This window comes from Merops nubicus, unplaced genomic scaffold (assembly GCF_000691845.1).
Source record: "Merops nubicus isolate BGI_N331 unplaced genomic scaffold, ASM69184v1 scaffold17294, whole genome shotgun sequence".
Lineage (NCBI taxonomy): Eukaryota > Metazoa > Chordata > Aves > Coraciiformes > Meropidae > Merops > Merops nubicus.
In genome coordinates, this window is record NW_008606402.1 from 3376 (window position 1) to 26752 (window position 23377).

The following is a 23377-nucleotide window of genomic DNA, read 5'->3' on the forward strand; positions in this document are numbered from 1 at the left end:
CTAAGCAGCCTCTCCGTGCCCTGAGCAGCCTCTCCTCAAAACGTGGCAGAAAAATCAGCGTTTCTGGAGCGAGACGGGGAGGCTCCATCCATCCCCTCCTCCGACTGCTGCGCCAGATCGCAAGTGTCGAGGAGTTCTTGGTCAAGGCTTTGTGGTTTTAAACACCCCATTTCACCTAAGAGGAAAAAAAATAAATATCCTATCCTAAATAATGTCTTTTGAAAAATGCATTTCAGCATCCTGCACGTGATGGAAGTTTGCCAGTCAGATTATCAAAAGGTTCTGAGGGAAGGGCAGATAGCACGGGCGCACGATGCACGGAGGGTAAAAATGTTTAAGTGGGGGTGAAGTAGCAGAAAACATTTTTAATTGCTGCGTGGTGATCTGCCACATTTGCAGCACTTGGACTTTGAGCAGGTCTCCCCAGCAAACCAGCACAGAACCACCTCTCATCTTCAGTGATGTGTTTGTACAATGAAAACACCTCAGTGACACGGGAGAGAGATGACACTTCAGACACCCTCTGTAATTTTTAGAGTCTCAAAATACTATGGGTTTAGAAACCAAACCCAAGCAATCCACAGGCTTTGGAACTCCATTCCTTATGCACTTATTTGGAAAGCAACACCTCTGTGTCTGAAAAAGATCACTTTTTGCCACAGAAGTTAAAGATTTTTCACAGGAAGAAAATATTGCTTTTTACACCGCGCTGCTCTGTTTCACTCCGACCTCACCAGAAAAAGGACTCACTGATGCCCAGCAATCAAACCATCACCAAAACCCACTCCAAACACTCATTTCAATGCACCCAGAGCGTCACACGCTGCTGCAAATATCTGCAAAAAATATAAATATATATAAAATCTCACTCTGCATCATCCATGGAGAGTATTGGAAATTCTGGAAGTCCCTATATATACATCTTCACCACGTTTTCCTGAGGTACCCACTTTGTTTTAGAGCATGATGCTATGCATGCTGTGGATAGTTTTTTCCCCCCAGAGGTTATTTCTACCTGAAATAAGAGATTATATTTACTCCTTTCACTTTAATTGCTCATAAACAATCGTGCGGATCGTGTCCCACCCTTTTCTCTTTGGAAACTGAAGCTGTTTGCAGAAGATTTCTTTTGCCACCAGAAATTTTTCAGGTCTTGTTGCCCTGTGTGGTTCATGTGCCTAAGCAAGTCCAGGGTTTTTCTCCAACTGAATAGCAGAGATAATGGGCTGCTACCAGATCCTCAGACTCTTCTTTTATTTCAGAATTAAAAGCAAGTTCCACTCCCCACTTAAGAGATTAGCTCATATTTACCCCGTGCCTGTCTTCTGTGCTCATTGACTCAAATATCAGCAAAAGACAGCTTAAAATAAGTGGAAAGTGTTGCAGATGCACAATCTGTGCACAATGCAGGCACACAATATCTATATATTTAACACTTGCACAGGATATTGCTGTGTGGAACAGAATAGTGATCGGCATAAATATCCACTAATTTCATTTACATACTAAACCAAAAAAAAGAACAGGCTTCCAGTGACTAGCCAACTTTTTTTTTTTACTTTCCCCTTTACAGATTTTTTGAAAATTGTATTTGCACGTTCTTCCTCTACGCTATGGAAACTCATCAGAGATGCAAAAATCAGAAAAGATCCCCTCTACCAATAGGTCAACACATTCTTTTGCTATTTTAATAATGGCCTGTCCTATTACATTTGTTATTCATATAGAATAAGGATAGACAATTTTTAGGTATTATATAGCTTTCTTCTGGAATATTAGCTTTGTGGCTTTGAGAGGCCATTTTCTAAAGATCCTAATAGTCAAATGACATCTTGGGAAATGTTACATTCTCACTGCATTTGCATGATAATGAAGATGAAATTTCATATACGCTACCTGAATTAGACTTATCTAAGTTTTGTTTTACTGAATGACCAAAGGAATACGTTCCCTAAGCCAAAGTATCCCAACACAATGCAATATATTATTGCTTCTGTGAAAGACATGAAACTATAATCCAAGCAACCCCCCCCCCCCCCCATGTAATTTATGTAATAGTGTTAATGTGATCGCAGCTGTGTATTTCTGAATACTTATTTCCTTCAAAGAAAATTCCACAGCATCCACAAAAATATCCATGGTAATTTTTTTTTTTTTAAATTATGAAGGAATGGCTCTGTGATGCTCTGTAGGCCAGGAACTCTATCACAACATTTTATTTCTCACCCACCATCACACGACTGGTAAAGTTCACATGCCAGCTTACTCCCTAGATAGGAGCCACCCTTGGGGTACAACCACATTTCACCTCTGCCCACAGCAAAGCCTCAAAACATTTTCTGACCACAGAAAATAGGTTTGGTGGACAACAATAACGGGTGTTCTTCCCATCATGGGGCACGCAGGCGAGTACGTGGCTCTCAGAAATGGCAGTGGTGGATTTCAGAGCTCCTGGATAGGGGTTGTGACTGCAGCAGAGGCTGAAAAGCTCCATCCCCTCCAAGGGTGAGGCAAGAACCCGGTTGCCAAACTCAGGTTTCAAAGGCCAGCCCCTGACACACCACGCTGGTGAGAGCAAGGACATTTTTAGGCAGTATTTGGCCTCTCTGATCAACACAGAGCTGATCAATCATCAGCTTGCTCAGCAATTTGCCCAGGTGATCCAGTTTGAAGTACAGCTCCAGAAAACCAAAACCCAGCTGCAGTTTTAGTCTGAATATATATATTTTGAGTCTATATTTTAATGTTTTCATAAGACTGAAGAAAATGCAGTACAAATCACAGAAGTTACAAACTGACAATATTAATCTAAGCAAAGACACCAGCAGAGTCAGTCTTAGATTAAGTCTCCACTTCTAATTGCAAACTCTTTGAAGAGAGAGTGGTTTTGATTTTTGCTGGAAGCTATAAGCATTGTTTAAAAAAGAAAAAAAAAAACAAAACAAAAAAACAAACCACAGCATGGAATAAATGGTGTATATAGTGGCAATTTTATTTAACATAGCTTTGCAGCATGCTCTGGTCTGTGCTATAACTGCAGAAACACATCCAAATTAAAGAAAAAAAAAAGAAAAAGGCAAAGAAAAAAATACTTATCCTGAAAAAAAAAAAAAAAAAAAACAAGAAGGAAAGGCCTATACTCAAAGGAACATCTGAATAAAATTGAGACATCTGCAGTAAAGTTTTCCCTTCTCCCTAGAATGTTTGAGATGAACTCGGCGTAACACTGCCTTCCAAGAAAAGACAGGGTGATCAATGCAGGAGCACATCAGGCTCCCTTGGACAGGCCAATCAATGCAAGAAAGAACCTTGCCCAGGGCCTTATGCAAATAGAAGCACGTCCTGCAACCCGGGGAGGGAACATGCGCAATAGATCAATGGCATCTGAAAAACCTTACAGCTATATCAGCCTCAGACAGTAAATATATAATGATGAATCCCTCACGTTCAGCCCTGAACTCTTTAAACTAGGTTATTTGCAACAGCTGGTTTAAAATAAAATAAAATAATAATAATAAAAAAAAAATCTGCTGGCGATGGTGACAGCAAGGATGGAGAAGGGAAATAAGATGACTGAGGGTTAAATTAACAATGCTTTTTTCTTTTTTCTTTTTTTAAGGATGAGAAAATAGAACTGCTGTCCCTCAACACGTTGTAAAATGTGCCCACGGGGGTAAGGGTTGAGAGGGGGGTGGGTGGGGTTTTGTGTCATTATTTTGATTTTTTTTTTTTAAAAACCTATCCACAAAAGTACTCAGTGATGTAGAAAAAAAATTAAAAGGCTTATCATTTATAAGAACTACAACACCAGAGAGCTAACATTGCAGTCCTCACTCTGTTGATTGAGATGTACTCCTTGAAAGAATATCCTGATTATATTTTTTTTGTACTCTTGAGTATTTTAGACTCTGTTTTAAAGGAATTCACAGAAATGCTAAGGCTCTTAAGCAGAGGAGCTGATATGCAACATCCATACTTCAAAAGCACTCCCAAACTGGAATAACACTTGGTGAGGTGCACAAAGCAATATTCATGACGACAGGACCGTGCAGAGAGGACCAACAACTCAGGAACTACATCAAAACTGCTCAAATAACACCTCTTCCCACAGAGGATCGTGGGGAGTGATTTCCTAAACATTATTCATCATCTCTTCTGCGAAAGGGATGAGGAGAGGAAGGAGGAGGATGAAGGAACCAGCAAAGAAGCTTACAAAAAGTTTTCCTCTGAAGAAACTCTGCTTTTAAAGATCATTGGTGGCTCCTAATTTCATAGAATGAAGGTGTAAAACTCCTGTCAGACAGCTCGAGCCACCCCAGGACAAAATATCATCCAGGTATTGACAAGAAAATACACTGCCCTGTTTTAATCAAGCTTGTGAAAACACCATGCACTTTGTACCCTGATACTGCAGGATGCTGAGACTCACGATCACATTTAATTCGCCTTGGAAAATGGGAAGACAGGAAAATAACTAATTGAACTACTTATTTTTCACGTATTTATGAGGAAATTCTGCTCCTGTGTTTTGACACTTTGCATTAAAATCTCAGTTCAGTTCTGCGGCGTTAAAAGCACAATTTTCTCAATGAATATATGTGCAAAATCTACTTACATATTTTTACTTTGTATCACATTCAAGCAAAGCCCTTAAATAGGATTATTTTAACATTTAAACACTGGTAGTCATACTATTATTAATATTAAAATATTTCACTAATATACTAGAAGAGCTATGTAACACATCTTCACTAGATTAAAGAAAGGAAAGTTCTAAGATAAAATGCCAATTCCAGCTGCTTCTTAAAGTACCAGAGTTTGAGAGCTCCCTTCACCAGAGTATGTTTGGATTCCTTTTACTCTACATGGATTTGCAATGCCTAAAATATTATTAACTTGCAGCTCCCCTGGTTGATCCACTAAACCAGGTCTTAAAGTCTTATAAAATCTCTACTGTTCCACACAAAATCACACATATACTTTTCTCCATAATTAACATTTAAATTAACAGTAATGCAATACACTTGTGTAGTCTCATTGGTGTAAGATCATGTCACAGAAATGGGAAAAAGTATGAAGTAACTGTGAGGCAACTTCTTTTTAAAAATTATTTTTCCATTAAAAAGAAACTCAAACCCAGAATTTAAAGAATTTAGATAAAATAATCTAAAATCACCACAAAGCTTGTCAGGGATTTTCCCACTTTCTCCATTGTATAAGCAAACCCCAAACTCCTACTTTTCTTCTTTGTTAGTGTTCATATATAGGTTCAAAAAGAACTGAAATCCCTCTAGATTGTGATGATGTCATATGTTGTAAAATCTTCAGTATTCAGCTGCTCTCCAAAGCAATCTGGAGAGAGAAAAAGCAACTTAAAAAATTAAATAAAATGCTACCTTTTTCCACATTGTAGCTGCTGGGGAAAAAAAAAAAAACAACCAAACAAACTAACCCAACAGTACTCGTGTTTTTTGAACATCCAATCAGCCCAAATCGTGGCCATTTACAGGTGAAACGACCACATCTGCAAAAAATGGTGCTCTAAAAATTCCATTTTCCTGCCCTGATGCACCAGTGCCAGAGGCAAGAGGTAAACTGAAGTGTGTGCATCACTGCAAAAAGAGGCCCCTGCTGATAAGACTCAGGAACTGGGGGATGAAAACAAAAAGGAAGATGTGCATTCAAAGTAAGATTTTACAAGGTTAAGGAGGGAAAGACTGAAGATAACCTGGATGGGGTGAAGAGCTAGTAAATCCATCCAGAAAAATGGGAAATGGGGATTATTCTGTATGGAGCAGGACTCAGGGGTAGGATGAAACGTGCACCAGCATTTCAGGAACTCACCTTGGGGAGGCAAAGAAGAGGTGGAGTGAAATAGTTTATGTCAGACAGAGAGCAAAGGTGTTCATAGTCAGAGGTTCAGGACAGAAGACATCTCCTCCCACACCACTGATGAATTTCCCCAGGGTTTGGAAATGCTCTGAGGAGTGTAAGATGGTTCAGAGAGAAAACACCTCTATGTAGAGGCACACCTATAGATGACAGCTTGTAACTTCTTGGAAGATTGGGCAACCAGTAAGGAAAATAACACCTGGGCAAGCAACTAAGGAAAAACAGTTGCCCTGGGTCCTGCAGTTAATTTTTGGGATCAATGGTGCTCTCCAAGAGATGGCTGCACACAGATGTTGCCCCAGCAGCTTTGACAGGAGTTTACCTGCACAGCTGAAAGGGCACAAGACACAGCTCTGAGATTTGGCTTTTATTTTCCCCTCTTTTGAACCTAGAATTTGAAATGGAAAATAAGTACAATGTCTCAGAATTTGAAGCAGCTGAAACAATGATAGATACTAATATGAGGAGATTTACTGAGCCAGAAGGAAGTTTCTAGTCGGATAGAGGGATAGATGCCAAATATGGTTTTATTTAATATCTTCATTAATGACCTGGAATTAATTAAATTTGCAGGTGACACAAAAGCAGGAGAAACTGCTGAGAGAAGTAAGGCATGAAATGCAAAATGAGCTTCCAAGATTCACAGACCTGGAGCACAAAAAGGATCATTATGACAATCTAGTTTGTCATCCCATGCAGCAAGGGCCACAACACAGCTAGATTTATTTTGGGAGAATGTGAGATAACATCATTGGGGAGGACAAAGAATCATCTACTACCTTCAACACCACTGTGGAAAGGGAAACTGAGAGCAGTAAAATACTCTGAGAGATGCATGAACATTAGTGGGTACCAAATTGAAAGACACCTTGGGGAAAAAAAAAAATAAACTCTAGGATAATTTTGGCTGCCTTGACCAAAATGTTGCACAGCTGAACAAAGGTACTGAAGTTCACCTTGAGCTAACTATAGTAACTGCACTCAAAATGCAGAGTTCAAACCTCAGCACACTACCAGAGAAATGTTGACAAATAGCACTGAATTCAGATAGGCATACAAAGAAAAAAGAGAATAAAAATAAGAAGACCTAGTTATATATAGTTAGGCAACAAGAGAACAAGGGGATGAAGCACGGGAACAATTGCTGAAGATCAGAAAGCTCTTCACACTGAAATCTAAAAATAAATGTTCAGTGTGTAGCACATGGAATTTAAAACAATGTAAAGGAATTACAAAAATACACAACTGATGCAACTCTAGAAAAGTCTCTGCAAAGAAATGCAGAGAGTGCTGTGCCTTTGACCTCCAAATCCACCCACTCCCCAAACACACATTTTCAAGGAGCCCAAACTTTTACCCATCGCCAGATCTTTGTTCATTTTATAATTAGCTTTCCCACTTTGGTGTCAAACTAGAAAATTAATATGAATGGGCCAATGAGATGTAAAGTAATGATGGGTGGTGCTGGCAATTAGCACTTGGTATAGAGTTCCAGTCCATGAAACTTTGCCCTTCTCCTTTTGGAAGGGGCAGGCGTACGGCCAGCCCCAGATCATGGACTGAGCTGAGTGGGGCATCAGATATTAAATTAGCAACTGATTAAGAGGAAGCAGAAAATAATGAGGCTGATAAAGTTACTTTGAGCAAGGTAACAAGGAGGGATGAATGGCAGAAATGTGTCCTCATGGCCAGGAAGGCCAATGGTCTCCTGGGGTGCATTCAGAAGAGTGTGGCCAGAAGGTCGAGGCAGGTTCTGTCCCTCTACTCTGCTCTAGGGAGGCCACATCTGGAGTCCTGGGTCCAGTTCTGGGCTCCCCAGTTCAGGAGAGACAAGGAACTACTGGAGACAGTCCAGTGGAGGCGGTGAAGATGATGCTGAGGGTCTGGAGTATCTCTGTGCCAGGCCAGGCTGAGAGCCCTGGGGCTGCTGAGCTGGAGAGGAGAAGCCTCAGAGGGGATCTGAGCAGTGCTGAGCAAGAGCTAAAGGGCCCCGGGGGGCAAGAGGCTGGGGCCAGACTCTGCTCAGTGGTGCCCAGTGACAGGACAAGGGGCAACGGGCACCAACTGGAACCCAGGAGGTGCCACCTGAGCAGGAGGAGAAACTTCTCTGCTGGGAGGGTGCAGAGCCTGGAGCTGCCCAGAGAGGCTGTGGAGTCTCCTGCTCTGGAGAGATCCCAAACCCTCCTGGCTGTGACCCTGGGCACCCTGCTGTGGGTGAGCTGCTGGAGCAGGGGGTTGGATGAGATGATCTCCAGAGGTTCCTTCCAACCCCCACCAGTCTGCTCTGCAATATTTAAAACAGAAGCCTGTTCTGGAAGTGGCCAGAGCTTGGCCTTTCATTTTAGCCACCCTCTCCTCCCATCCTGTAGCAAGGCTGAGAGGGCTGGGGATGAACTGAGGAAGGGGATATCTACATGGGAACTGAACTAAAACACCAAAAAATGAGGAAGGACGTGCAGCTATGGTGCTCTGAGCTGCCTGGGGATTGATCATCTCTCCTCTGCCTCTTCCCATTAGATGTTCCTTCCAGACTGCAGGCTCTTCAGGTTGCCACCACAATGCAAGTGGGTCATAATAAATGGCAGCAAGTGAAATAATGATGCCAGAATACACTTGTCAGGTTATTTATTTAGATTGAGGGTGGCCTAAAAAGTTTATCTGCTCTACGTTGAAATTGGCAATATATGCACAGAAATATATGTGTGAGTATATACAGACACACACTTTTTATATGTACATATCAGGAAAAGCCAAATGTGACCAAGAAGCTGCTCCCAGTGCAGCAGGAAGTGACATATATTAAACTATTTCAGTATTTTTTTTTCTCAATCCATCATTTAATTTCCTTACTCCCCTCACCATGGGATCTGTGATCCCTGTTGCTTTCTACCAGGAGCTGGAACTTGCTCATTTCAGAAGCATTAGTAAAAATGAGTCTTCTACTTCCAAGATAGTAAGGGAGGGGAGGGGGAAATAGTTGTTTGCCAGCATGGGAGTTTGGGGTTTTGACCTGGTTTTGGTTCAAATTCAGTGCTCCCAGTGCTCGAGCTATGGAATGAGCCTGGAGTCAGAAAGGCTCCAGGAAAATGAATCCAAACTGGGCTGGATGTTCATGGCTCAAAACATGGACCTGCACACGCTGGCTCTTCACAGGAACATGGACTCCAGGGTGACACCACGGACCGATGGTCCCAGACAAAGACCCACAAAACTCTTGCCATGTATGGGGTCATGGTGGGTACCAGCTTTGCCCAAGTCCTGTTCCCAAATAGGCCTTCCTCATCCAATGGTGAGAAACCTAATTCCACCCTAACTTTACCCATGACCAGTTTTACCCTGTTTGTTCCTGAGCCAACCCTGTTCTTTGGCTTTTGTGGCTCTCCTTGCCCACTGTTTGCTCCCCTGATGTATTTGCAGGGTGCCACCAGTCCCTCTAAGCTTCCCCTCTCCAGGCAGAACAAGCCACACTTGTAAAGCTCAGCTTCTGTGCCAAATATGAACAGGCACCAAACCTTCATTTCTCCTCAAGAGCTACCAAGTTTCAAGTTATAGCATTAGCAGGTTACACAGCTTTTATTAAGACTGATGGCCTGGAGGGTGTGTGCACTGCTTCTACAGCTGTACCCATCCTGGGGCTCACAGGAGGTAGGGCCTCTCCATGTGGCACCACTTCATGTCACACCCTTCACTGTCTGCAGTAAAACAGGATCTCTGTGACTCTTAAGCATCCCTACACCTCTTCCTCATAACCCTTTCAGACTGAATTAATCTTCCCAAATGTCTCAAACTGTCTCAGATTAATCTCACCAGCATGTTGGCCAGCACTGACATTTCCCTTCCTGGGACAGAATGAGTGACTGAATCACAGGATCACTTTTGGCTCTTTTGTGTGGTCCTGGGTCATTCACTTACAGGCACTGGTGTTGAAGCTGCACATCCAAGGGCATCTCCATCCCTGCTGTTCCCTGTGGATGAGATCACTCTTCATACACAAAGGTAGATGACTACCCATTCAATGCACAAGTGTCCTGAAATTTTGATCATTTCCTTTAATTTCTATTACTGCAGAATTTCTGCTTCTAAATACCAACAATCACTGCACCACTTCACGCCAGGAGAAAGTTTCAGTAGCACAAGGAATTTGCCCAAGGCCAGTGATCCTAGTCCTGGCCAACTCTTTTTACACAGCCCACTGCTGTCCCTCCCTTAGCTTCAACTATCCACCCTCACTTTTCATTTGACCTTTTTCAGAAGAATAAGCATTTTTTCCAAGAAGCACAACGGAGTAGAGCTGAAATAAATAACCAAATGGAATTAAGGTTTTACTTTTAAACTTCTGAGTGTACCTAAGCCAGACCTGACTCAAAAAAGGTGTCATGGACAACAGAAAAAAGCTGAGACCTAAACTGTGTGAAGCTGGGTGAGATGATTTGCTCAAAGACTGGACATATAACCCAAGTCCCCACAAACCTACAGGACAGCATCTCATACTGCTCTCCCAACTGACATTCAACATGTAAAGAATGTCTTAGAATCGTAGAATCCCAGGTTGGAAGGGACCTTGAGAATCCTCTGGTCCAACCTTTCTCAGCAAAAGCCTGGTCTAGACAGGCTGGCCCAGCACCCTGTCCAGCCAAATCTTAACAGTGTCCAATGCTGGGGACTCCACCACTTCCCAGGGGAGATTATTCCAATGGATGATTGTTCTCACTGTGAAAACTTTTCCTCTTCTGTCCATTTGGAATCTCCTCAGGAGTAACTTGTCCTCAACACCTATCTTTTCCATGTGACTCTGTAAAAAGGGAGTCTCCACCTTTGTAGCCACCATTTAAACACTGGAACATGGTGATAAAGTCACCCCTGAGCTGAGCAAACCCAGCCCCCTCAGCCTTTCCTCACATGGCAGCTTCCCAGTTTTTGGATCATCCTGGTGGCCTTGCTCCAGCCTGTCCATGTGGTTTTTGCACAGCAGAGACCAAAACTGAACACACTATTCCAGGTGTGGCCTGACCAGCAGTGAATAGAGTGCATTAAAGATTCTATCTCTGCAATCCATATCCTGGTGGTATTTTTTTTTAAGTTTTTTTTTTAGTTGAATGCCCACAAAGCCCTTGAAGCACGGTGATATTTCGCTTTGTTTCTTCACAACATGGATCTTAGTCACTGAGGTGTTTTGGTTGTCAGTTCCCCACTTCCAGTGTTCTCCCATGCTTCCTACAACCACCACAGATCTCGTGTTATTTCTGCCACACACCAGTAGATGTATTTCCATTCACCACGTCAGCCAGGGGAATTAAGAGCTGCACATCCTCACTACCCACTCTGTGCTCATCAATTCCTGAGCCAAACTAAATATAACGACTAAGTAGACAGATAAATTTATGTAAGTCCACATAAATAAAAAGCCAAACAGAACAAGCCGTTCCACCTGAAATTTCAGGAAATTAAATTAATGAAAAGCAAACGACAGGTTCACAGCCCAGTCATTAAGGCTCTTGAATTGCATTTGGCCCGTGTCAGAATATGGATGCAGGCTCAGAGACACCCAGGTAGCTCAGCAGGTGCCTGTTTATCACTGTTATTGTTACAGCACCCATCAGCTCCAGCCAGGGTCAGGTCCTCCCTGTACTCAGCACAATGCAACAGGATGGAGTGACAGCACATTGCAGAGCCTATCTCAAAACGAGGGACCTAGAATTATTTAAAATGGATGAAATTGGCTGATTTTGATGGAATTAGGATGCTGCAGTGGATACAGTAATTTGAACAGTGTGCTTTAAGGGCTCTCGTTGGATCCAAGCTGCCTAAAAATACACACCCACACACTTTTACCTACATCTTTGTGCAAATTGCCAATATACACAGCCCAACATTTTAGCCAACAAAGACCATAATGAATAGTTTCTCATCTGCTCAAAGACAATGAACCTACTTTCCTTCTCCTAATTTAATTATACTACACTCTCCCCTGTGCTTTGTATTTTTACAGCAGTATGAATGCTGTAAGCTGGAGATACCACCATTGATTCTCACAATTTTGTCACAATTCCCATGGTATTTGGTGTTTTGGATTGTTTTTTTTTTTTTCCCCTTAAAGACGTTATTTAACTGAAATTAAAACAAAATAAAAGGTTATACTCCTAGTTCATAAAGTGCTGAGAAAACCCTTGAAAATGCAAAGCCTAAGGACTCAGGAATATAGGAGGCAAACGGGAGAAATCTTCAACAAAATCCTCCTTATTTTTTTTTAAGTCTCAGGATGCTGAATACCTAATTGACAATTTTGAAAGCTTGGGCTTAACAATTCTTCTCGTGATTCTGAAATGAGTAGTTGTCATGTGTTCTCCACAGTGATGGACAGGGCTAGTTCTATGTGTCACCCAGCATCCCAGGACCACCCCTTCTGTCCCCTCCACATGCCACCAGGCTCTGATGCTGAATTAGGTCTGCAGGGGATGGCCCCAGCACACAGGTAGGCACGGGGGGCACAGCTTATTCCTCCTGCATGGGTCTTTCATGCAGGCAATGACAAGGGAAAGCATTATTTTCCAAGGCAAAATAATTGTAAACCCACAAAATTTGGCAGAAAAAAAATCAAAGGAGGCGTTGTACCAGAAACTTATTTTCTGTAAACTAAATATAAAATTGACTCCATCAACTTGAAATTCTCACTTTCTGTTAAATTTCTTAAAATTATTATAAGCTAGGAGTTGGGACAGTTCCACAATTTACCATCAACTACAGCAAGCTGCTTCTGAAAATAAATCCTTGACTACACTGTCTAAGGGATAACAGAAGCAAGAAGCTGAGATACATCCATGAATCATGGCTTGAGTTTTTCAAATTAGCAGAACACAGTGACCCCACAACTATTTTTAGTGTTGTCTACTCCAAAAGCAATTTACGTGTAGATATTATTAGATGCACATTTAATTTCAAACCACAGTCACACAAAGTCTTAATTACTAAATATTAAGATACGTTTTAGCATATGGTTTGCGATTAGCATTTGTAATTCAAGCTATAAACAATACAGCTAATTACATTTATTGGTGGAACTTTACTTCCCACACATGTTCAATCACTTCCAATTATTCTGCCAGTAATTTGTGACCCAGCAAGGTACAGAAGTTGGGTGCCTACGTTGCAGTAGCTGGGTAACAGGTTCTGTGCTTTCAAGACTCGTCCTGTTTTTTCTTAGCATCCCGCAATCACAGATGTGCAAAAATGTAGAACAAAAAGCTGAAAAGGCCAATAAAAATGCTAGATGCTGTGGCATGTATGTGGAAACTGCAGCCAGGCTTTCCTGGTTTGTTTAATGAAAGACTTTCAAACCACAGCCAGATTTTTATGGCGAGGTGAAATCTGCACTGAAGATCAGGTTTGGCCGCCAAAGGTTTGTAAACAGAAACGTGCCTCCTTTTACAGCAATTTCACACGTGATGGTCATATTTGCTCTCTCTTCAGTTTGAGTTTCCCCTCCAAAAAGCTTGCCTGCATCCCAGCACTGCACTTCAGGAACGTGTGGAGCAAAGGGATGAGGCAGAGTAGAGCTGCTCTTCCTCTGCCACCTCCTTTAGCAGACGCCAACAAAGGGGCACCAGGACGTGTCCTGCCCCTCTATGCAGGGCACAAACGAGTCTCTGCTCAGGACCAGGTTTTGCTCTCCTTAATGCAAGGTTTTCACTGAGAGCCTCACACCATGACGAAGGGATGAGCTGGAGGTCTCTGGCTGCCAGCATTCGGGACAGACCTCGCAGCACCAAACATATGAAGTGAATTTAAAAGATATTCATTGAAAACGCAAATGTTTTTGGACTTTTTTGTTTGTTTTCTTCTCCCCTGCAGGCATAATAAAATGCAGAGGTCCCAGGCAGAAACCTCCAGTCCAAATTAAAGCCATATGCTCCACGCTGCTCTCCTGTAAGGGGCAAGGATGCAGAAGGAGCAGCTGTGCAGCAGGTCTCTGGAACTACTGTAACCTACGATCCTATCAATCAGTTGACCCAAAATTCTTGCACAGCTAGAGTGTGGTATGGTTGCTATATGGTGTAGCTGCTCCATCGCCCTCATCATCTCCCCCACACAAAGCAGGCAAGAAAAGTGAAGTGATCAAACATGTATTTGTCACAAGACAGTAATTGCCCATCAGCTGCTCCATTTCTTTTTTTTTTTGGAGCTCTTTGCAATTACTAAGTGCCATATGGAGACAAAGTTGAGGAGAACGGAGATCATGACAAAACCAAATCTTACAAACTCACATTGTGAGAAAACAGTTGAGGGTTTATTTCACTGATACCTGCTTCAGCACATGCATTATTTCGTTACACTGCTTTCTGTGGAGCTTGGATATCAAACCACCCTTACCAAAACCAGGTGTTAATACCCTTTGATTTTTTTTGAAAAACAATCGGGCTACATTAAATATACTTCTCAGGTCTAGTTTTGCATGACAGATCTGTGATGTGCCAATGGTTATATATTATATTCTTCCTCTCAGGCATGCATCTCCTGCAGAGACAGCAGACTACAGAAGCTGACCCTTACTGAGACCATCTTGTCTCTCTGACAAAGCTCCTTTTTAACTTCTTACTTACTGGTTGCTTCCTGCGATGGATAAAAACTTTAGCTCAGCTTGTGATAATTTCACAGGCCCTGAGCACCCTGACCCTGGAAGCCCCAAGGTCAGAAGTCAAGTCTTGTTCTGAAACATCTGTGTGCTTCATATTAAAGTAGAACAAAAGTGAAGAAATATCCACCAGTGTGACAAGAGAAGCAGGCAAAATAGGAATGACACGTTGGTCATCTGTTACCCATGCCACCTCAAGCCATGGACTGAAAAGTGATGGAAATACTGTCCCAGCACTTTGTTTTGCAGACACTGAGAAAGGTCTCCAGTTGATTTCTGTTCCCACCCTGTGATAAGTGTATATTATCTGTGGGCATCCCGAAATCTAGAGAAATCCTGCTAACTTTGGACAGATGAGGCTCACCAGAATAAGCTGCAAAACCACATCTCAGGAAAGCCAAGGGAGAAGAGATGCTCATACCCCTCATCTGAGGAGCAACAGGCAGACGTGACGCGAGCCCAAGCTTTGTTTAAGAGAAGGAATTATTCATCTTCACCAGTTTGGTCTCTTAAAAATTTAGTTCTGAGACTGTTTATTGACCCAGTAATAAAATACCTGTGGAAAATGATCTGCTGAACTGCTCTCTAGTCTCAGAGATGTGCAGGTCATACATATTTTATTTACTCTTCCAGAAGCACAGGGGGAAATCAAAACGGCCTTAATCTCTACAAATGAAAAGGGTTAGCCAAAACTTCAGCTTCTGAAAACAATACTAGTGGTCCTGCTCTGGATTCTTCTTGCTCCTCAGAGCAGCTCAAGATTAAAAACAAGACACTCATGCATGACTTCTCTGAGCTGAGGCATTGTTCAGGCAAGAATCACATTTACTAACTTTCAGTTAGACTAATGTGTTATAGAAAAAAGATCTACATATATGTCTGCTGATTATCTATAAATCCAATTCCAATGTGCTGCAACTTATCTTTTTTTCTTTTTTTTTTTAGCTTTCTTCAGTCCTGATTACATCAGCATTTCCCAATTAGGTGATGAGACTTCAGCTGCACTTACAGGATGGTATTCAACAGGCAACTTCTTCAACAGATTTGCCTTCAGAGAAAAGGATGAAAGATGGACAAATGGGATTTTCAGCAGTGTCAGAACGAGGGCTGCCAGGGCAGTTTTACACTGGCCAGACTTCCTCCCCACTTAAATCACTGCAGGGTTTATTCAGAGCCTAATAAATAGCAAAAAAAAAAAAAAAAAGCACTCCCAGCAAATTCTGCAGACCTTTGCAGAAAAACTGCAAAACTGCACAAAACCTCCAAATTTCCTCTCATATTCAGTTCCAGTCTGTAAACAAAAGGTGAATTTGCTAACGTGACTTTGATTTAAAAGGTTTTTTGTATGTTTTCAGTCTTCAACTCTTCATCTCCAGTCTCTCTCCCCCAGAGCAGAACCTCAATGAGTGCTGTCTTTTGGTACACAGCCTGGACAAGGAGCACCCAAAGCAGTTTGTTTCCCCAGAATCTTTCAGATGCATGGACACTTGGGATATTACTGCCTAACTCAAAACCAGAGAAAAATGCAGTGACCTCCCAGCTGCAAAGAATTCCTCACAGATCTTTATCTGACCTTTGGTTCAAAGATATTCCCAAGTGGCTGCTTCCAAGAAGGGGAATCATAGAATCATGGACAACTCGGTTGAAAAGGTCCCCAAGGATCATCTTGTCTAAATTTTCTTGGGAAAAGGAATCACAACGAATTTAAAACATTTGATAATTTTCACAGTTCTTTGTGATCAGAAGGAACTCAGCAAATCTGTGGAAGATTTCAGGAAAGAAGGCAGTGGAGAAGTCACACTTACCAACTCTACGAAGGCAAGTCCACCATAACTGTGAGCAACAAAAAACACGTTCTCTGCAGCTGACTGGGAAATGAAATGATCCCAAACATAAATTGCATGTTCTTCAGGAGATCCATTATCCTGCAGAAAGAAATAATGCTTGTGACAATTTCATTTTTAAAAACTGGCAATTCTGTCTAAAAGCAACGTTGTGTCTACACGTTAAAATGTTTTGTTACAACAAACCTCAGACGAACACACTCTGGTCTCAAAAAAAGAACAGATTCATTTGTCTATATAAAAGAAATTTAAGATTGTGACTTAAAGGCAGTAAAACTGTTGCTTTATGGCAGCTTATTTTAATAAATACAACAGAAATTATGCATCTGCAAAATTTTGTCTAAATACCATGATGGCAATTGAGCTAAACAGAGGCATTCAACGAAATTATGAGCCACTGCTCTGATTTTCCTTCTTTTGACAACATTTTGTCAAGTGTTTGTTCACTGATGGTTTGTTTAAAGCAGTTAAGCCTTAGTCTGATACAGCAAATAAAAACAAGCGGGAACAATATAAATATAATTTCATTCTTTACACTTTTTTTCCTATTATGGGCCAAGAGAAATCTGCCAAAGATTAAAACGATGGTATTTGAAACTCCTCCTTTCAATGCTGCGTTTTGCAACTGCAGATTAAGATGCAGCACAGTAAAACACTTCTTTTTGCTTCCACATTAGCCACTACTTTGGAGACTCTGGTAGTTAGGGGAGTGGTTTTTCTTATTATTGAACAAGAATTTGTGAACACTGGTCAGTGCCAGAGCTGCTGAAAGCACCGGGGTGATTTATGCTGATTTTAGTGCATTCCTCTCCTACGCTGGGGTTGTGCAGTCCCACCCCTCTACCTCAGAGGCTCTCAGAAAGCCCCGTGCCCCTCTGTACTCCACTTCTTCTCAGGCTGTCTATGTCCTTACTACCAATCTGCCTGGTCTGGGGTGACACGGGTAGGATGCTCTGCTACACCCCCTGCCCCACCAGGATTTCACACCTCCAGCACAACACTGAGGTCGCTTTCCAGGCTCTTCTGTGCCAAAAAGAGCTGAGCAGTCAAGGCCACGTCATTTCCTAAAATTTGCATCCCTTTCCCCTTTCCTCCACCAGCTTCACACCCCTGGGTGACTCAGACGCAGACCACAAAAGCTGCATTTCCTTGAGGAAAATAAAAGCCCAAACCAGCAAAAGCCACTGACAATCAGGGGATGCTAATTACATCGTGTGAATTACTGTAACTTTAACCAGGAACACTGAAGTGATTTAGCTCTTAGTCCCATTCTCCAACTCCAGTTTTGGGAATTTAAGCCCTTAAAAGTGTCTACAATCAATGGGAAGACAGACAAATAAATAATGTGGTGGGTTTAGGCTTTTACTTCTATTCTTGTGCCTGGCTTCCTACGTAAGATTGAGATGCCTACATGTCTTTAAAGGACTGGACCCAAAGCTTTTAAAACAATTACGTGCTTTTAAATCTAAAGGTAGCAGCGATTAAAACATATTTATCAAATTTGCCAAAAAGCACTGAAGTGCTCTGAAGTATTCCTCTTAATCCTGGACAGCTTCTGCTCTTGATTGACTGTGACAGAACTTAGGTTTAACTAATTATGTATCGATGATTGTAAACCACCTCAGCATGAGAATGGGCTTATTTTCTTCCAGCTTATTTTCTTCCAGCCCTGTTTTTGAAATGTGATTGCAGAGATAGGCAAAGAAGGTAAAGACTCCTTCCATTGGTGAGGAAAGAGGGAAGATTTTCAAAAGAATTATCACGAAGAAAACATGATTGACAGACCAGTTATTAAGATAAAGCTGAAGGACAACTTGAACTGGAGCTTCCTAAGGAAAAGTGATGTACTCTAATTACCACACGTATGGAAAAAGGCACATTAAAACACTGGCAGAGTTTTTAAATGACTAGCTAAAGGACTTATTTTAGTTAGGTGTGCAGGAGATATTTGTTTTTAAATAACAATGTCACCCTTCACTCTCTTAACAGGAATTTTTGTACAGGTACATAAACCTGCTTTAACACTCTGACAAGGAGAAGAGGCTGTTTCTGGTTAACTTTGCATTTTCAGGTATTTTGTGTTTATTATTCTACACACTGCTGGGGAAAGCACACCATTTTAGGCTTTCCACAAGACTATGACAGCAGCAAGAAGCTTCTGAAGGATTCAGAAACTCAGCCTGAAAAACTGTCCACCAATTAAAGCATAACCAGTGGTCTAGTAAACCAAATCATTAACTGCACAGCTTCACAGTCCAGCGCAAAGACTCAATAGGATTTTATAAAAGCAAAAAGAAATGAGCTAGAACGAGTTAGATATAGACTGTAACTACAGCTTCCTTTGTGACTGGTGAAAAAAAAAGCCATAAAATGTCAGGATAAACTGCGTTGCTGTACGTACCCTGCTAAACAAGGTAAAAAAAAAGCACATATGTGTGAGAAGGAGTTCGGAGGAGTCGTGTATGTTTAGAAGAAAAGCTCTTTCTTCAGAGCATCTGCTTATTTTTTTCCCCCTCGTAACCAGCCTGTATTTTAAACAACTTGGATGGAGAATAAACCAGGGCCACGTCTGTACAAGAAACATCTGTCTGCAGGACAGGGCTCTGCAGGGCGTCCAGCTGTGCTGGGTCCATCAGGATTAACCACCCGTGCCTGGGTTAAACTGGAAGGCTGGAGGCTGCAGTTTCAGTATGAAAAGTGACCGTTTCAGGGAGTTGTTGCTTTCCTTCTTTCCATTGCAGCTCAACAGAACGCACTGAGGTACCACCTTGTTAAATAATTTGATAAAGGGGGGGCCTCCTGGTCATGCTTTACGTAATTATCTAGGTGAATGTGCAGAAAGGAGTGGAGAAATCACACCATGTACCTCAGGAGGCAGCTGAGGTTGAATGTATTCTCATTTGTGAAACAGAGTGAGATGGAAAAGGTGCTGGGAAAACCAAACTTACATCTCCAGCTGCTGGCAGGAGCCACAGGACAAGGGGTGGTGGTTTGAAATTCAAAGAGGGAGATTTAAGCTACATAGAAAGAAGAATGTTTTGACACTGAGGGTGGTGAGCCCCTGTGCCAGGCTGCCCAGAGAGGTGGTCGCTGCCCCATCCCTGGCACCATCCCAGGGGAGGTTGGCCAGGGCTCTGAGCACCCTGCTCTAGCTGCAGATGTCCCTGCTCCCTGCAGGGGTTGGACTGGATGGACCTTCCCAGGTCCCCTCCCACCCAAACCAGTCTGATTCTATTAAAGCTGGTCACCTGGAACCTGTAACTGTATGTCTAAATAAAGGGTTGGTGCTCTGGAGGTGTGGAAGTTGGAGCTGTGGGTCTCCATCCCTCTGAAAATCTCCCCACTCCAACGTATATAATTAAAAACAAAAGAAAAATACTTAAGAATTACATTATCTGAAAAGGCCTCCACGTGGTGCTTGGCCAAAGCAACCCCCAAAGCAGCCACTGATCAGACTGCTGCAGATCAGGTACCTCCTGACCAGACTCCTGCACTGCAGGTCCCTGGGGCTCGGGTGGGAGATGGAGCAGATGCTCTGAGCACAGAGGGTGCAACCCTCACCTGTGCCCCCATCACCCCAAATCCAACCCACCTCCGTGTTTAACGGGACACCAACAGCAAGATTCACCCTTTAATTCACTAATAAATGAAAAAAAAACATCCACGATGTATTTTCCTAATAACTGTTATATTTTAGGTGTTTCCCCTCAAGAGGAGAGCGACTGCAGCTCATTTGCCATCAATGATAAAGAGGAACACAGAATATAAGTAGTCAGATATTAGGTTCAGCTTCAGGTGCTTGGGTCTAATTAAAAAGATGCTCTTCCCACATGGACACAGTCCCTTTGAGCAGGAAACGTCATCGAGTGCTTGCAAATAAAATGAAATTTTATTTCACAAGGAAGAGATGAATATTCACAAACACAGATTCCTTCTTCTAGTGACAAAAGGCTTTCCCCCATCAGTACTTTTTAAACACCATCTCTTAATGATCTACAAAAATGCCTTACTTTTAAAATAAAAAAATAGCAATTGCTCCAAAAATGATCTTAAATGCTTAATACGGAGCTTTTCATTTTAACATCAAAAGTTTAATTGAATAGTTTAATAGTACAGTCTATGAAAATAATATGACAATGATTAATAAATTAATGTTTCTCATATAGAAAAAGCCATTTAACATCCCAGGGCCAGAACCTCTCCTGCAGCACTCTGCAGCAGGGGAGAGGTTGCTGGTGGTTAGTCTGGTACAGGTTAGGGAATGTCCTGGGCTGCTCCAGCCTCGACAGGCTGGGCTCAGTTTTGGGGGGGCCCTTACACCAAAACCAGCAGATTATGACTATGTTATTTTGGGGTTTATGCAACACGAACAGAAATATCCTTGTATAAAATGCTGCCTCTCATCTTGCTTCCAAAAAAAAACCAAAAAGGTTTTGCTTTGAGACAAACGTCTTGCAGATTTAAAATTTCCTCTGCCACCAAGTCCCTGAAAACCCCAAGTGATTGTAGGTGAATTCTCAGGCCACTCGTCGTGCAGAAAAGTGGAGGAAGGGACCACAGGTTTTAGTCTTGCTGTTTTTCCCCCAGTATGGCCCAGAGTTGAAGGGTATGTGCCACGCTGACGGCTGGAGCCATTAGGAGCAGGCAGATAAGCAGTGTGAATACCACGCTACGTTCTGCTGCATCCAAAAACAGGTCGAATTTACTAATGTAATATCACAGTCATTAATTGTTAAATACCAAGCTGGAGTGATGCAGCAACCCAAGCCTTATCGACTCTGCCAGATTCCAACACCTAGACATTGCAAGGTCTGCAGTTATGATGGACTACCTGAGTTGATAACACATGGAATTATCTAAACAACATTTGCATATTTGTGTAATTATTTCCTAAGGTTAATTAGCTCCTGCAAAGCAGCTTGCCCTTTGAGACTGCTTACTGTGACAGGTTCACATATTTCCTGTTTCAATGCCAAATTTTACTGTGTCTTTTCTTTCTTTCTTTCTTTCTTTTTGTTTTTTTAAAGTAACCTGTTGCTGGGAAGTTAGAGATGGGGCAAGAACTGGAGGTTTGAGCTACTGTAGCCTTTACTGGGGCAGAGCAGCTCAGACTCCATCTTCAAATTCATCAAAACTCATAAAAATCAAATCAAGAAAATCAAATTAGTTTTAAGCTTCAGTGACAGCTCTCTCCTTTTACTTTGTTTCTTTGATTTTTTTTTTTCTTAAATCGAGGAGTTGGAATCACATTTTTTTCTGCGACAAGTGAAAAGTGAAATGCATACAAATGGGGAAATATGCCACACAACTGAATAGCTTTTTAACAATTTACTTGAAGGTGGTTTCTATAATTACTGCTTATCACAGCAAAACAATTTCTCCTTCTAGCTCGATGAGCTACTGTAAATAAGCACGGTACATGTGTTAAATAGGAGAGAACAGAGCTGCACGGTGGCTGGGAGGCAGAGGGATGCAGCAGGCTCAGCTCTCCTCTCTCCAGCCCTCCCCTGGAGGTGTCAGATCCTTCCCCACCAGCAGGACCTCTGCAGTTTGTACAGCTCGTCCCATTGCCTCACTGGGCTTTGGGGTAGGCAAACTTTTCTAATTGCCCCAATCCTGAAAAGTGGCTAAATTATAATTAATAAATAACATAACAATATTTAAAACAATACCCTGGAATTAGCAGCCTGTCAACAAGAAAATCCAGGATGAAACAGTGTTTTCAGTGGAGACTGGCTAACACTGGTACCTTCTGTACTACAAAAGATGTATTTTTCTGTACAGAAAACTCCTCTTTGCTAGAAGAAAATCATGTCTGAAGGTCTGAAACGAACAGTGAAGGGATACAGCTTGCTCCTGCTGTTATGCAGCTCTTGATTATCATAACCTGACTCATGCCAGCACCACATTTTGCAGCACTCTCAGGTAATGGGCACAGTAAAAATTAAATGGATTTCACTGGAAACTTTCTGAAAAGCAACACTTTCAAAAGCAAGTTAATGATGTATGAATATGCATACAGAGAGCAGAAGGCTTGGGTGGTGAATGCTGGAATGGGAAGATTTTAACCCATGCTCCTTGTCATGGCAGGACCTATGGAGCTCTTGTCTAATTAGGTACCCACTAAGTCACTTCATTTAATACCAGCTGAGTCAAAAAGAACTCTCCAGTACTTTGAAGAATCCAACAACCCAGAGATGGGTTTGCCACCACCAGTGTCCACCTCGTGTCCTCCCATCACCCTTCCTTCTTCTCTGTGCTTGGATTTACGCATCACTCCTCTTTATACACTCTCCCTCCCTTCACCACTCTAAAATTAAAACAAAGAAGGTAATACTAAGTCTTTTTTCTCTCTTCTACTGCACCACCTCCTGCTCTGGCATGACCCTTTTCCAACAGCTGACCTCTCCTCTTGCCCAAATGGCACCTTTACAGGTACTAAGTGCTCCTCATCACCTGCTGCATTTTCCTCTCCTCTGGCAAATACTTGCCTTGCACAACACAAAAGCTATTTCATTATGGTGGAACATCATGAAACCAGACCATGGTTTATTATCACCAGAGCAGCTCCAAAACATCAGAGCAGGACAAGGTCTGAGAGGCTTTGAAGGCAAGAAAACTGGAACAGAAGCCAAAAAGCCATCCAGCATGTCATTTTCCACCCCTCCCAAAGAAAGCCAGAGAAGAGAAGGAAAGAGTAAGGAAAGGACACAAAGTGAAACCAGGAATAAAGCAGCAGCAAATATCTCATATTAATATTTTTCTGCAGCACAAGTATCTGCAGACAAGACTTTAAAGTGTATAGCTCAGGCCATTTTAATCTGATTTAAAGATCAGATTTGATCTTTAAAGGAGAAATTCCAGTGTTATTAGAAAGCATCCCACCTACCCGAAAATCTTTGTTACTGTTTGAACCACAGGGCTGAGAGAACTGTTGCACAGGTATCTGAGTGTTCCCTGCTCCAGCCTGAGATGATCCCAGGAGGCAGCAGGACACTGTACTAACAGCAGG

General features: G+C 42.1%; 1 protein-coding gene across 1 annotated transcript in view; it reads right to left on the minus strand.

Moving 5' to 3' along the window:
* Positions 1-16326: 16326 nt before the first annotated feature.
* The window catches only part of LOC103772314 (protein FAM172A), a gene marked incomplete at both ends in the record, with an annotated part of 26030 nt that continues 18979 nt past the window's right edge, over positions 16327-23377 (minus strand). The window contains one exon of the mRNA XM_008939641.1: positions 16327-16446. Within this exon, the coding sequence (XP_008937889.1) occupies positions 16327-16446 (120 nt within the window). The remainder of the gene's footprint in view (positions 16447-23377) is intronic.